General features: G+C 29.0%; 1 protein-coding gene across 1 annotated transcript; it reads left to right on the forward strand.

The window, feature by feature from the left end:
- Positions 1 to 761: 761 nt before the first annotated feature.
- On the forward strand, positions 762 to 14,440 carry PmUG01_08023900 (conserved Plasmodium protein, unknown function; the record flags this gene model as incomplete). The annotated part of the gene is given in 2 exon segments (XM_029004392.1): positions 762 to 4,613; positions 4,628 to 14,440. The coding sequence occupies 2 exon segments, from the start codon at positions 762 to 764 to the stop codon at positions 14,438 to 14,440; spliced, it is 13,665 nt and encodes a 4,554-aa protein (XP_028861085.1).
- Positions 14,441 to 14,915: the final 475 nt, after the last annotated feature.

Here is a 14,915-nt window from a genome sequence, read left to right on the forward strand (position 1 = left end):
TATATTAAAGTTTTAATCATCTTTATAATTGGGCTATTTTAAAATTGCATTAAAAAAACAGACGTATTTATCCTTGTTGGTCTACGAAATATTTATTTATAACATTTTTATATTAATATTTGTACATATATATATAATGTATTTATGCATATATGTACAGAACTGAGAGAAAAATATCCCCCCGTTGTACTGTTCGCATTTGTAAAATATGAGAATGTGCTAATCTGCTGATTAGACGAGGACTTCGTCGTTGTTTTATATAATTATATATATATTTTTTTTTTTTTCTTATGTATATATATATATTTATTTATTTATTAAAAAACTAGTATAAAAAAAAAAAACATGTGTTACCATTTTTAATGTATTGTCGCAGTAGAACATTTCTCGTTCGCAGTTTTTATTTTTTTTTCCCCGTTTTTTACTATATACATACTTATATATGTACATATACATATATATATATATATATATATATGTGCTTATGTATACCGGTTTATATATATATTATGTATACATACATGTAGAATTATTTGCATGTAACTGTATATATAATAATATGTGCAATTATATATGAAATGTTATATGAACAGTTATATACGTGCATGAATATGTATGTATGTACATATATATGAATATGTATAAATATATATATATGTGTATATATATATATGTATACCGCATTCATATATATAAATGAGTGTGCGTGGTAACATACGTAGGAACACGTATTAGAACATTCCTAAGTGTTATGCATTTATATGATGGATAGAGGTAGAACCAATGCAAGACGAAATAACGATGTGATGAATGCCTTGAGGGAAGGAAATGTGAAAAATGATAATCTAGATGATCATCAATTTTGGACTAATATTGATAATCAGTATTTTTCGAATTTTGATCGAAGATTAATTTCAGCTTTTGAAGATCATATAAAATGCACAGATTATATATGTAACAAAATAAAAAAGAAAAAAATTAACAAAAAATTATTTCAAAGTATTAACTGTTATAAAAGTACAGTAAAAATAAAATTAAACGCAAATGAGAAAAATGGACTCACGAGTATTTCGGATTACCGTTCGCATAATAAACATAGCCTTTTTAGAAATATAGAGCAGGATAGAAAATATGAAAGCTGTAATAATAGTGGCGTTAACAACAGAGGAGTTAACAATGGCGGCGACAATAACAACAGTAATAACAGTAACCTCCGTAACAGCAGCAATAATAATGGCCATATTGGAAATTTGTTGCAAGATATTAAAAAAAATATGAAAAATGATGAGACGTTGTTGGACGCAAGTAATAATAAATATAATCCAAACGAAATTGATAGAAGAATAATTAACAGTGAGAAAAGTTCAGTAACAATGGATGATAGAAAAAGTATAATAGAATTTATGCCAATGGCAAAAAATGAATTATTACTTAATACATTACATCATTTAAATTTAAGAAATGAACATCCAGCAAATTATTCTTTTAATGTTAATAAAAATTTAAATTTTTTTCATATGAATAATAAAGATGAAAAATTAAGCCAAAGAATCTATCACCAGATGTATAATAGTAACAGTAATTATAACAACATTGATAGTAATGCGCTCGAAAGTATGAAAATTAGAAACATCAGTAATATTGAATATATAGAGTACATGAATAGAGGCTTTAACAATGTTAGCGACCTTAGCCATGTTAGTGGCTTTAATAATGTTAGTGGCTTCAATAATGTTAGCGGCTTTAATAATACTGGTGGCTTCAATAATGTTGGTGGCTTTAACACTGTTAATAGATTTAACAATGTTGGCAATATTAACAATTCTAGCGGTTTCAATACTGTTGGCGGTTTTTATAGCGCTAGGGGCTTCAGCAATTCTAGAGGCTTTAACAATTACAACCTCAACGATTTTAACCACATTAACAGCTTGAACAATCCTTTTATGAATACTTGTGATGACACAAATAATCTGAACAATACTGGTAATTTAAAATACCCAAATGTATATGTTAACAACATAATAAATCGAAATAATACGATCAGTCCACATATAAATTTTAGTAATAACAATGTATTAAATAATACTATGAACAAGAATAATCTCAAAGGCAATAATGCTCTTGTTGAATGTAAAAAAAAAAAGAAGAGTGATGTATCTAATGATGCATCTTCAACTCGAAGTGGAGTAACAAATGTTATTGCCACCATAAACGAGGGAAAAATAAACAAAGCAAAGAATAACAACGATATTAAAGAACACGGTGAAGATAAACCTATAATGGAATCGAACAATTCAACTAAGTTGAATGAGTCAAAAGGAGAATTTAACGGTAAATATATTAACGTTTGTAATATTACGTCCGGAACTAATAATAACAGTGTAGGCAATACAAATATTAGTGCAGTTGGTAATACCATCAACTGCAACGTTGGCAGCAACGTCAGCGGTAATGTTAGCGACAATGTCAGCGGCAAAGATTCTAGCGGATGCAAAAATGAAACAGGTGCTTTAGGAAACAAATTAAACAGCACGAACAAACCCGGTATCTTAGTTAACAATTCATTAAGTAGGGATCCCTATGCGTCTATAAATTGTAACGAGTTAGGAGATTACATGAAAAGTCAAGTTACTACTTATAATTCAAATAATTTTTGTGAAGCGGTCAATATCAGTTATGACGTTATGAATAATGGTAGTAATAATATTGGTCTTTTTTCCAATGCTGGCAATTTTTGCAGTGTAGATCATTTTGGAAATATTGATCATGTTACTAATTTTGGTAGTACCTCCATCCCTAGTCGTAATAGCTGTTTCAATAACATTACTAATGGTAATAACATTAATAATATTAATAGTAGTAATAATACTATTAGGAGCAATAATATCTCCTTTAACAAATCCAACCCGAACTTCAGTAGTAACAGTCACCCGCATCTGAGCAATGTTTCTGATCGTAAGTTGAACAAACAGATGAATATGTACCCTAGTGAGATGAACGATTTGAATCAAACCATATTTTTTTCGCAAAATGGGGATTCCGAGGTGTACTTAGATTGTAAGGGAAGCCCAAACAAAAGAAGTAGTAATAGAAGTGGTAGAAGTAGGAGTAGAAGTAGCAAAAATGACAACACCACTAACGGGAACAGCGTGAATAACAATCGCAGTAGCAGTGATCGTAATAGTAACGTTCGAAGTAGCAGAATTCGTAGTGATATTGGTGGCTATATGTACAAAAAGGAAGAAGGGGAAGATGGGGAAGACCTCCCCTATATAGTCGCTAATATGCAAAATAGGAAAAATATTTTAAATTTTGAAAAGTTTTGCATGAACAACAACTTTAGCAATGGAACAGTCCATCCCTATCATCCATTTTTTTCTTTTAACAACGTGAATAATAAATATGACCTTCAAAATTATAACCCACAAAATTACCATTTTCCTGGTAATAATATTTATAATAATAGTAATAGTAATAGTAATAATAATAGTAATAGTAATAATAATAGTAATAGTAATAATAATAGTAATAGTAATATTAACAGAAGTAGTAATAGAAATAATAACACAAATCAGATGCACTTGAACAACGAAATGGCAAATTACAAAAATGAATTGTGGTATATTAATAAACATCTCATGTTACAAAATACACAGTTGTATGGAAAGGACATATACAATACTCAGGATATGATAAATAATTATGAAAACATGTTGTTACATGATGACATGAACAACAGTGATGTTAATAATAATTCGTCATCTAACCCAAAAAACCAAAATCCATCTTCGAAAAAAAAGAAAGAGGGAAAGATGAAAAAAAATTTAGAATATGATGATAATTATAAATGTCATTTGGATAAGTTTAATTCAAGGGCAAACAGAAATACTAAGCAAGATAACGGTTTTTTTAACCCCTTTTTGAACAAAAAATATGATGGTATTGGTAAACTTCCCTATATACAGAATAAACCTGTACCAAGTGGTTTTCATATTTCTATTTATATTCCTAAGAATTATGATTTTAAACCAAAGATAGTAAACAACCAAGATAATAACCATGTTAAGAGTAGTATTAGAAGTAGTAGTTGTAGTAACAGTAGTAGTAATAATAACAATAATATTTCAAGTGGCGGAAATACATATGAAAACAATATGAGATGCAATGATAATAACACTTGTTATAGCCATAATGAAAATGTAACCCATGATAGCTGCTCTGAGGAAAGGGAACAAACATTCAATGAAGAAGACGATATGCATGAAAAAGAAATGTTAGCAAAACTGTTGACAGAAATTACTTTTGGTGATAAAAGAAATATTCTGAACCCTAAAATGTCTACGGAGGATAAAGAAAAGTGTTATAAGGTAATTTTAGATGAACTCAAAAATTACAATTCGTTGCCAATAATTTTAGGCAATATTTTACCCTATTGGAAAGAGCAAAAGAATAAAAATCTCCTGTACAAAGTAAGAAACTTGAAGCTGAGCAATTCTAAATCTAGATATATACACATAAAAAATATAAATAAACAATTAGCATGCAAAAAGGTTAAGACCAAAAAGAAAAGTTTGAATATTCTTAATGAGCAAAATAGGAAACTAAGGAAAAAAAAAAAAAAAAAAAAAAAAAAATATTGCTCACTGATGTTGATTATGTAGTACCATCAAAACAAAAAGTACAAAAGATAGAGGTAATCGTAGAGGAGAAGAACAATAAAACAGATGAAGCACGTAAAGAGGAGGAACAAATTGTAAAAGAAGTAGATAATCTAAATAAAACCGATGATAAATTTACGGGGGACAGTTATGTCTTCAATGTCAATGGAAATAGCTCAGAACTGACAGTTGCTGAATCGAAAAAAGTGAATAATGAAAGGAAGGTAGATGGACTTGCTAATAATTTGGGCATTGGACACGTAAGGGAAGAACTGAACGAAGTGAAAATGAATGAAGTGGAAGAAGCGAATGAAGTGGAAGAAGCGAATGAAGCGAAAGAAGCGAATGAAGCGAAAGAAGCGAATGAAGCGAAAGAAGCGAAAGAAGGGATAGAAGCGTTAGAAGCGACAGAAGTGAAAGAAACAAAAGAAGCGACAGAAGTGAAAGAAACGAAAGAGGTGAGAAGGTCAGATTTTTTCAACTCAGAAAAAGACCAAATGTTGCAGTTAGAGTTAAGTGAAGAAATAAGAATAGGAACACAACAACAAAAGAGCACACTTGGAAGTTCCCTAAATGATAGAACGAATAATCAATTGGATGAAAAAAGTAATCAACATCGTCCAATGGACATGTGTGAAAAGAACGTATCTGCTTTGTACATAGTGAAGGGGGAAGAAGTGCATAAAGATGATACAAAAGGTATGCAGAGTAGTGAAGGGGGGAGGAAAAAAGATTTACAAAAAGAAGAAAAATCTATGAACAATATAGATGATAATAAGAACAAAAATCAAATATTCACTGATGAAGCAAAGGACATTGATGGGAAGAAAAAACATCTAAGTGTTTACAAAGAAAATCAAAGAAATGAGAAATATGACAAAAAATTATTTTTAAAAAAACAAAGTCAGTTTTATAAATTTCATTACTTAAAGAATTTTAAATTTGCTATTCCGAACAAAGCAACTATCCCCTTTAATAATTCCATTTTTTCCTTACAAAGAAATCAATATAAATCAAATGTGTATTTTGAGTTTATACTGACAAATATTAACCTAGGTAGATATAGAAGGAATATTCTGAACGTAAATTACAATAGTTGTAACTCAATTACGAAGAATAGGACACATATGCATTGTATAAATTTTAATAAGTTAAAAAATCATAAGAGGAAAAATGGTAAAAGGGATAATAATGCATTGATATCAGGTGATATGTCGTCTCCTGTACATAATCCAATGCTTAGCCCTGTACATAATCCAATGCTTAGCCCTGTACATAATCCAATGCTTAGCCCTGTACATAATCCAATGCTTAGCCCTGTGCATAATCCAATGCTTAGCCCTGTGCATAATCCAATGCTTAGCCCTGTACATAATCCAATGCTTAGCCCTGTACATAATCCAATGCTTAGCCCTGTACATAATCCAATGCTTAGCCCTGTGCATAATCCAATGCTTAACCCTGTACATAATCCAATGCTTAACCCTGTACATAATCCAATGCTTAACCCTGTACATAATCCAATGCTTAACGCTGCACATAATCCAATGATTAGCCCTGTACATAATTCATTGCTTAACCTTATGCATAATCCTCTGCATAACACTGTGCTTAAAGACAAGACGCACCAATCACCAGAACAGAACAGCAGCAATAATAATGATATGAATGGAGATGTAATTAAGGATATATCGAATATAGACTCTATTGCAATTGCTGTTGAAAAGGAAACTTCTGAAAATTTTACAGAGGATAGGAGCAGCAGTAAGAATATGAATGATTGTAATGGTGTTGATGATGGTAATACCACTAATTTTGCTAATGCCGCTAATTCCCATAACAGTGGTAATAATAATAGTAGGAACCTTACCGTGTATGTGCAGGGGAAGGAAAGCAAAACAAATGTTGATGACAAAAAGAAGCTGCTAAGTGTTGGAAGTATAACGAATACGGATAAAGTAAATATTAAGAATACAAATAATATTAAGAATATTAATAAAGAAATATGTGTTTTATTTTCTCGTTATGTACATAATATAAAAGAACAAAAAAAAATTATAAGAAAATTATTAGAAAATATAAAGAGCGAAAAAAAGAAACCATACCAATATTGGTATTCTGTGGAAGATAAGATGATTAACTTTTATATAAATGAATATCTAAAGAACAAATTAAATACAAAACATACATATACATTATCAAAACAAATAATAGACTTATTAAAAATACGAATTCTAGTAAATAATAGTTCTCATTTGCCTAATAGTTGGACAGAAAAGGCTTTGTGTAATATTTGCAGTCAAGGAGAAGACTGGGAAGATAATCCAATAGTATTTTGTGACTGTTGTTACACACCTATGCATTCCTTTTGTACAGGCTCGAAAAACATTAAAAACTATAATTTCGTAAGAAAAATTTCAAGCAAATCTGAATTAAATAACTCAGAAGAGGCTATAAACGAGAATATTAACAATGTCAATAATAATAATGGCAGTACTTATATGGGTAATCATAACAGTAGTAACTTTAGTGCATTGGGAAGTAGTACCAATAATAATAATAATAAAAACATCTCATCTAATACCAATAAGAAGAAGGTTTCAAAAAAGATCAACATTAATATTATTAATTCGTTATTATCTGATAATTATATTAGCGTAAATTCCCCGTATAGCATTTTTAACTCCATAATAAAAGGAGTAAGTAATGACAGTAAATTGTTTGACAACGAAAAGTCAAATGAAATGAAGTATCAGTGGAAATGTGAGCTATTAGGAGATAACAATAGAGTACCAGACATTGCTAATGTAAACATTAGATGTGATGGTAGTAATAACGATGGTAGTAGTAATGTTACCCCCCTGTACAACGGTAATGTGGAAAGCGAAGGAGAAACGACGAAGGAAGGTTACCTGAGAAATAAAAAGTACGAACAGAACAAAAATGCGGATAAGTTCCATAACCCATATACGAATGAAGAAAATAAAAGCAGTGAACTAAAAGTTGAAAAATTAGTACATGTAAAAAATGAACATGAGGAAGAAGAAGAACAAGAAGAACAAGAAGGACAAGGAGAACAAGAACAGCAACAACAACAACAACAACAACAACAACAACATGAACAGCAGCATGAACAGAATGAAGAATCGTATTACAAGGACATACGAAGCAATAGTACCGATAACATGATGAACAACAAAGGGGATGAAGAGGAAAAAAACCCCTCTGCACATGTGCAAAACAATGTAAACAATAATGGCATAATTAATATAGATAAAATAAAAATAGATAATGAAGAAAATAATAATACAGAAAATACAAAAAATACAGATGAAGAACAGTGGATTTGCCCCTTGTGCTCATATTTAAGAAATCAAATTTTATTTATTGAAGATTCCACGGCTTTTAAAATTATTAGACAGTTAAGTGGTCCGAGAAAAAAAAAAGATATTGATTTTTTAATAAAATCTTGTAATAATAATGAGCTCAATGGAAATTTTTTAAACGACGTTAAGAATGAATTAATGTATTACACACCCCCAGAAGAGATTATCATCAATGGAACTACCATTAGCAGTAGTGGTAGTGGTTGTAGTAATATTGCTAATCATAATAATAGTAATGCTTTTTGCGATGCATCCAAATTCTTCTATAAATATAAGTCCATTTTGCTTCTGTTTGATGTAAATGTGGACATTGCATATTATAAGGAAAAACATAATGTCGATATTAAAGATACACACGATTTTTTTGAAAATATAATTCTTAAAAATGCTGATAAGTTTAAATATAAAATTTTTTTCAATTCTATTGTTGTTACAAAAAATACCAATTCTAATGATGAAAAGAATGACAACAAATTTATCATTGATAACTTGAAGATATTTCGTCAAGAATCCTTTTGCATTAATGAGAATTTAGAAGAGAGTGATATGGAAGAAGAACTAGAAAAGGAAAAAGAAGAAAAAAGTCGTAGAGGTAGAAGAGATAAGCAAAAGTTATATCAAGGAAGAATGGCCAAAAGAGAATTAAAAAGAAGAAATAAATTAAGAGCAAAAAAAGCGCATGGAGGAGTAGGCATTCAGAAGAATAACATGAATAGCAAGGATTCTAATAATGCTAATGTTGTTGTAAGAAAAAGAGGTAGACCACTTGGAAGCACAAAACTTAATAAGATTAAATTACTTAGTAGTATGGCAGGAAAGAATAACACAAAAAATGAAAAAATATGTAACTCGTCATTATTTAATAACGACAGTAGCGTGAATAAACACATGAACGCAAATGCTGGAACCATCAATAACATGTACAGCAACAGCGGTAACAGTTGTGCGGTTAAAAGCGAAGTTAGTGGTTTTATGTGCAATAATAAGGAAGAGATAGATAACAAATTAAACATACGCGCATACGATAACATCATGACGCGCAATAGCTCTGACCATTTCATTAATAATAATAATAATAATAACAATAATAACAATAATAACAATAGTTACAATAGTTACAATAATAATAGTAATTGCAATTATAATGATCATAGTAGCATGTGTAACGTTTTTCTTAAGGACAGATCTTCCTTTTTTCAGAACGAATTAGAAGACAACCATAATAATAGCCTACTTTTAAAATATAATTATAATAAAAATTTTTCTTTTGTTCTTAAAATACCTGTATGCTGCATATGTGAATTCGATTCGTTCTATTTAGGAGGAGGCCCTATCAAAAGAACGAAGAAGAAAAATCAGTGGTGCCATATTCGTTGTGCATTAATAAGTAACTGTGTTATCAATGACAAAATAGAAATAAATAATAAAGACAAAACGAAATATAAATGCTCCTTATGTTTACGAACAAATAATACAGGAATAATAAAATGTAACATAGCAGACTGTTATAAATATTATCATATATCTTGTGCTACGTCATCCAATAAATATTTAATAGAATTAAATGATTCGAACAAACTAGTATTATTTTGTTCTAGCCATTCACAAAGAAAAGCTCCAACCGAAATTTTAAGAAAATATCAAATTCTTAGAGAAAAAGAATTTAATAAAAATAAATTAGAAGACAAATTGAATATGTCTAAACTATTTGATGCATATGTTTTACAGTCCTATTTAAAAATAAGTGATTTGAAATTATTTAATTTATTATCCCTTTCATCCCAATCCATATTTGACAAATTCGTTTATTTTAATTATGATAAATATAATGAAAAAGCTAGAATTAATAACAATTTGGCTGTTTCTGAAGAATTTAATGACTTCACTCAGAATTTTGATCATGTGTTATTCAAACAACCAAATGATATTTTTTCCAATATGGTGGAAATTAACAAAGTGAAGAAAAAATATTCAATAGAAATCGGTGGTACCACCTCTATTGGGGGAGATAATATTATATTGGACTCCCAAGAAACAAGCAAAAATGTTACTAGTGTAGGTGAAATTGAAAAAGAGGAAAGTGTAGCACGTGTGGAGGTGGAAGTACATAAAGAGAAAGAAGTACATAAAGAAAAGGAAGAAGTACATAAAGAAAAGGAAGAAGTGCATAAAGAAAAGGAAGAAGTACATAAAGAAAAGGAAGAAGTACATAAAGAAAAGGAAGAAGTGCATAAAGAGAAGGAAGAAGTACATAAAGAGAAGGAAGAAGTACATAAAGAGAAGGAAGAAGTACATAAAGAGAAGGAAGAAGTACATAAAGAGAAGGAAGAAGTACATGATGATGAAGAGTCTGACAGGGAAGCGGAAAAGCTGTTCCACGAACTCGAAGAAAGAAACAAGAATAAAAACACACCAACAGATCTATTCGATATTGACAAAATAAACAAAATTAGCAACACAAAATGTACCAATATAATAAGTATAAGTAGCTTTAAAAATATATATAATGAAAATTTATTAGATGAGGATTCGTTACTAAAGTTACTAACATATGACTTCTTAAACATGCAGAAGGATTTACAAGAATTTAACAGTATTATTTTAAGTGATAAATATAAAAAGCTAAAAAATTTTGAAAATATTTTATTATTATATCCTCACTTTAATGATTTCCAATTAAGAAAATTATCTGAGCTTATATTAGAGAAGTACCATGTAAATATTTGCAAAATGGAAAACAATGATTCGTTTTTTTATTTTTTTGTTAAGTTTCTATCTCTTTTGAATAATAAAAATCTTATGCTCTGTAGCGTGTGTTTATCGAAAGCGAGTTACTCTGAGGGGGGAAAAGAAGAAAAAAAGGAAGGTGTCAAGAATGAAGCAATTTTAGTAAATAGCCGCAAAGATAGTAACAATAACAGCAGCGCTAATATTAACAGTAATACTAACAGCAACGGTAATACTAGCAGCAACAGTAACGCTAATTGCAGCAGTAACTGTAATAACAACACGGCCCTCCTGAGAAGCAGCAAATTAAGAAGCAGTGCGTACGGGATGCATATAAATGAAAAAGTAGAAAACAAAAAAGAAAGAAGACTTGGGTCCTTAAGCGTTTTAAAAAAATGTTCCGTTTGTAATGTATTTATATGTTACTTCTGTTGTCATAGAATGAACTTAGATATAATTAAAAATTATATAAATGAAGACACGAAATTCAAGCATAATAATAATAATATCAGTATTAGGAAAGTTGAAAAGGTAAAAAACCCTTTGCGCACAAACAGGGTAGGAAGACCAAGTAAAAACAAACCTAAATTGGATGCACAGCAAGTAGGTCAAGCAAATGGAGTAATACAACCAAACGGGGGAAAGCAGCCAAATGAAGAAGAAGCCCAATTTGTTGTTAGCCCTGATCCATCCATGAATGAAAAGGATAATAAAGTTAATTTGTCCGATGCTAACAATAACAGTAGTAATAATAATGCTGAATTCTATGTTGACAAAATGCAAAATATGAATGATCCAAATGATAAAGATAAGTCGAAAGATGCACAAAGTCAAGGGGAAAACAAAGATGCTACCCACTTCACTGAAAAAGATATCAACAAGGAGGACGTTAATGGTAGCGTCAGCATAATTCATAATACCAGGATAAATGACAAGAACACTACAGAGGATAATAATAAGAGTGACAGTAACGACAACCACAATAGAAATAGCAGTAACAGTATTAGTAACAGTAATAGTAACAGTAATAGTAACAATAACCATAAAGCGCAGGGCGAAAACGTAGACAACAACGACTATGTGTATGAAAGGGGAGCAGATACGAGAAAGATGGTGGATGTGCACAATGAAACGTGTGATATGCATATTAAAGATGCGCATATAGAAACCACCACAGATATACCAAATAAGAATAAAGAAGGTATAAATGAAAATTCTCCTACGAGAAAAGAAAACGTAGTTAATGTAAATGATGCAGAAGGTATATATACAAGAAGTACGAAAGCGCACAATAATTTAAGTAGTAGTAACCTTATTAACAAGAACGAAAATGAAAACGATTTCGTATGTCCTAGGTGTAAATATTTTAAGGTAAAGAAAAAAATAGGTTTCTGTTCGTACTGCCCTAGATTAGATGGATTTTTAAATTGTTTTGAAGATAAGGCAAAAAAAGAATTATTATTTGTTCATCCAAAATGTCTAGAATACGTAAATACAGTATATTCTAAAAAAAACAATATTAATGAAATAAAAACAGGCTGTAATAAAAAAGTGTGTAGTTATTGTAGAATTAAACATGGTATTGTTATAACTTGTAGTAATACAGATTGTGATGTGTCTTTTCATATTTCATGTGGAATATTATTAGGATGTAAGATGGATAACTTTTTTGGTAGAGTCGATATTTATAATCCTAAGAAAGCATATTGTTTTAAGCATACATTCCAATATTGTAAAAAAAACACAATAGTGAATTTTATTAATACGAATAAATTATTTTTTTTTGAAAATTTTTTATATTTCCCGTTCAATCATTTGTATAATTTTCTTTTGGGTACATATGTCTTCAATTATTTAAATAAAAAATGCATAAACCATTTAATGAAACCGATAAAAATAGAAGAGCATCCATCCATTAATACCATTTTTGAAAAAACACAACTGAATGTTATGAAGAGAAATGCAAATATGTCATCCAATGATTTTAGAAAAGTGCACAGAAAGAAAATATGTTTAAGTAACGACAATGATGACGGGCATTATATAGATATAACATTTAACAACGATACCTCTATTCATAAAGACTTGAAATTCTTAATAGATGAACATTCAAGAACACCATCTAATACTCTAACAAATATACAGGACGATGTTAAAAATGAGAGCAATTTCTCCAGCTATGTAAATAAAGCAAATAATGATAGTAACAACAACAATAACAACAACAACAATAATAATAACAATAATAGTAATAACAATAATAGTAATAATAATAATAACACTACTACTACTACTACTGCTACTACTACTACTACTACTACTACTACTAATAATAATAATAATAATAACAATATTAATAATAATAATAATAATAATAATAATAATAATAATAATATTAATATTAATAATAATAATAATAATAATAATAATAATAATAATAATAATAATAATAATAATAATAATATTAATAATAATATTAATAATAGTAATAGTAATAGTAATAATATTAATAGTAATAGTAATGATATTAATTGTAATAGTAATATTCTAATATCAAATAAAAATAACAACATACATTTAGAATCAGACTATTCTAATAACCTACTTATGACCCCACCAATAAACGCAAGATTTAAAAACGACGTTATTTTTATTGATGACAATGTGACTGAAAGTGCTGTGTCTGTATTATCAGAAAATGAAACAGAAGAACTTCGATCTTTTCAAAATGTTTCATTTTTTAATTCTAAAGGGTATGCACACATAAACAATATTGTTAATAATAGCTACATGCAATATATGAGGAAAATTCCTGACAGTCCGAATGGTATTATACCATTCTTTAACTATAATGGTAATAACAACATGATGGCGAACAATAGCATGACAAGTAACAACATGCCAGCAAGTAACAACTTGTATAACTATTCTAACACAAAATATGAAGATAGTAAAAATACGAAAAATGCGTTTGCTCATATAAATGATAAGTATAACCATTTAGAAAAAAAGAGAAAGAAATATGTGCTGCAAACCAATAATAATAATATTGACGGAGTGAGAAAAAGTAGTCAAAACGATGTTAACACAAATATCAAATGGGACAATAGTAGTAATAACAACACAGAGATAAAAATAGATGGTAGGAAAAAAAGAAGATATAGAAAAAATAAAAATAGTAACACTAGTAACAATACTAACAAGGTGGGAGGTGATTCAAATTTAAGCACTTTTAATAACGTACATAATAACGAACAGGCTGCATTTGCTCATTCAAATAATAATATTGCAAGTACAGACAAACGACATCATTTTGATGATAGTGCGAATAATACCAACGTTTTCAACGGCTTAATCAAAAAGGATAAAATTGAAATAGAAAAATTGGAAAATACTGAAGGTGAGCATGTAAAAATGGATGCAAATTTAATAAAAGAAGTAAAATCAAATATAAAAAAAGATGAAGAAATTAAGGAAGAACAAATATTTTGCCCTGTATGTAAATGTTTTTACGAAGAATTAAGTGATGGTTCACCAGCTGATGGGTTAAATTGGATTGGTTGTGATAAATGTGAAAAATGGTATCACTGGATTTGCTGTAAATATTCTATTGACAATCCCCCTGATATGGATAACGACTGGTATTGTAGCACTTGCTTAAATAGTTAATTCCTTTTTATAATGAAAAAAAAAGAAAACGAAAAAGAAAAAAGTATACATGCTGAAGAATTGTATATCCGAAATAATGTTAGCGCAACCCTTTTTTCGTTGTCACTTTTTTATGTTTTAAAATTATTTTATTTTTTAAATTTTTCGTGCTCCCTTTTGCGTTTCCACCTTTATTGTTTTTATCCCCATCTTTTTTTTTATTCATATTTCACGTATTTTTAAATGCATTTATATGCATGTATATATATATATATATATTTAAATCCACATTCTTAGCGCAATTGTGTAATCGTAAAGTATTACATATTTTATATGCTCATTCCTGAATAGTCTATTTAACTATTTATTAAATTAAAAAAAAGAAAAGATATTATAATATATAATTATAGATGAGTAATGAAGTTATTCCGTTTCATTTCTTTTTTTTTAATAAAATATGTCTCTTGTTTTTTGTCCTCGCGTTTTCTTGTTTTAA

The sequence above is a fragment of the Plasmodium malariae genome (assembly GCF_900090045.1).
Source record: "Plasmodium malariae genome assembly, chromosome: 8".
Taxonomy (NCBI): Eukaryota; Apicomplexa; class Aconoidasida; order Haemosporida; family Plasmodiidae; genus Plasmodium; species Plasmodium malariae.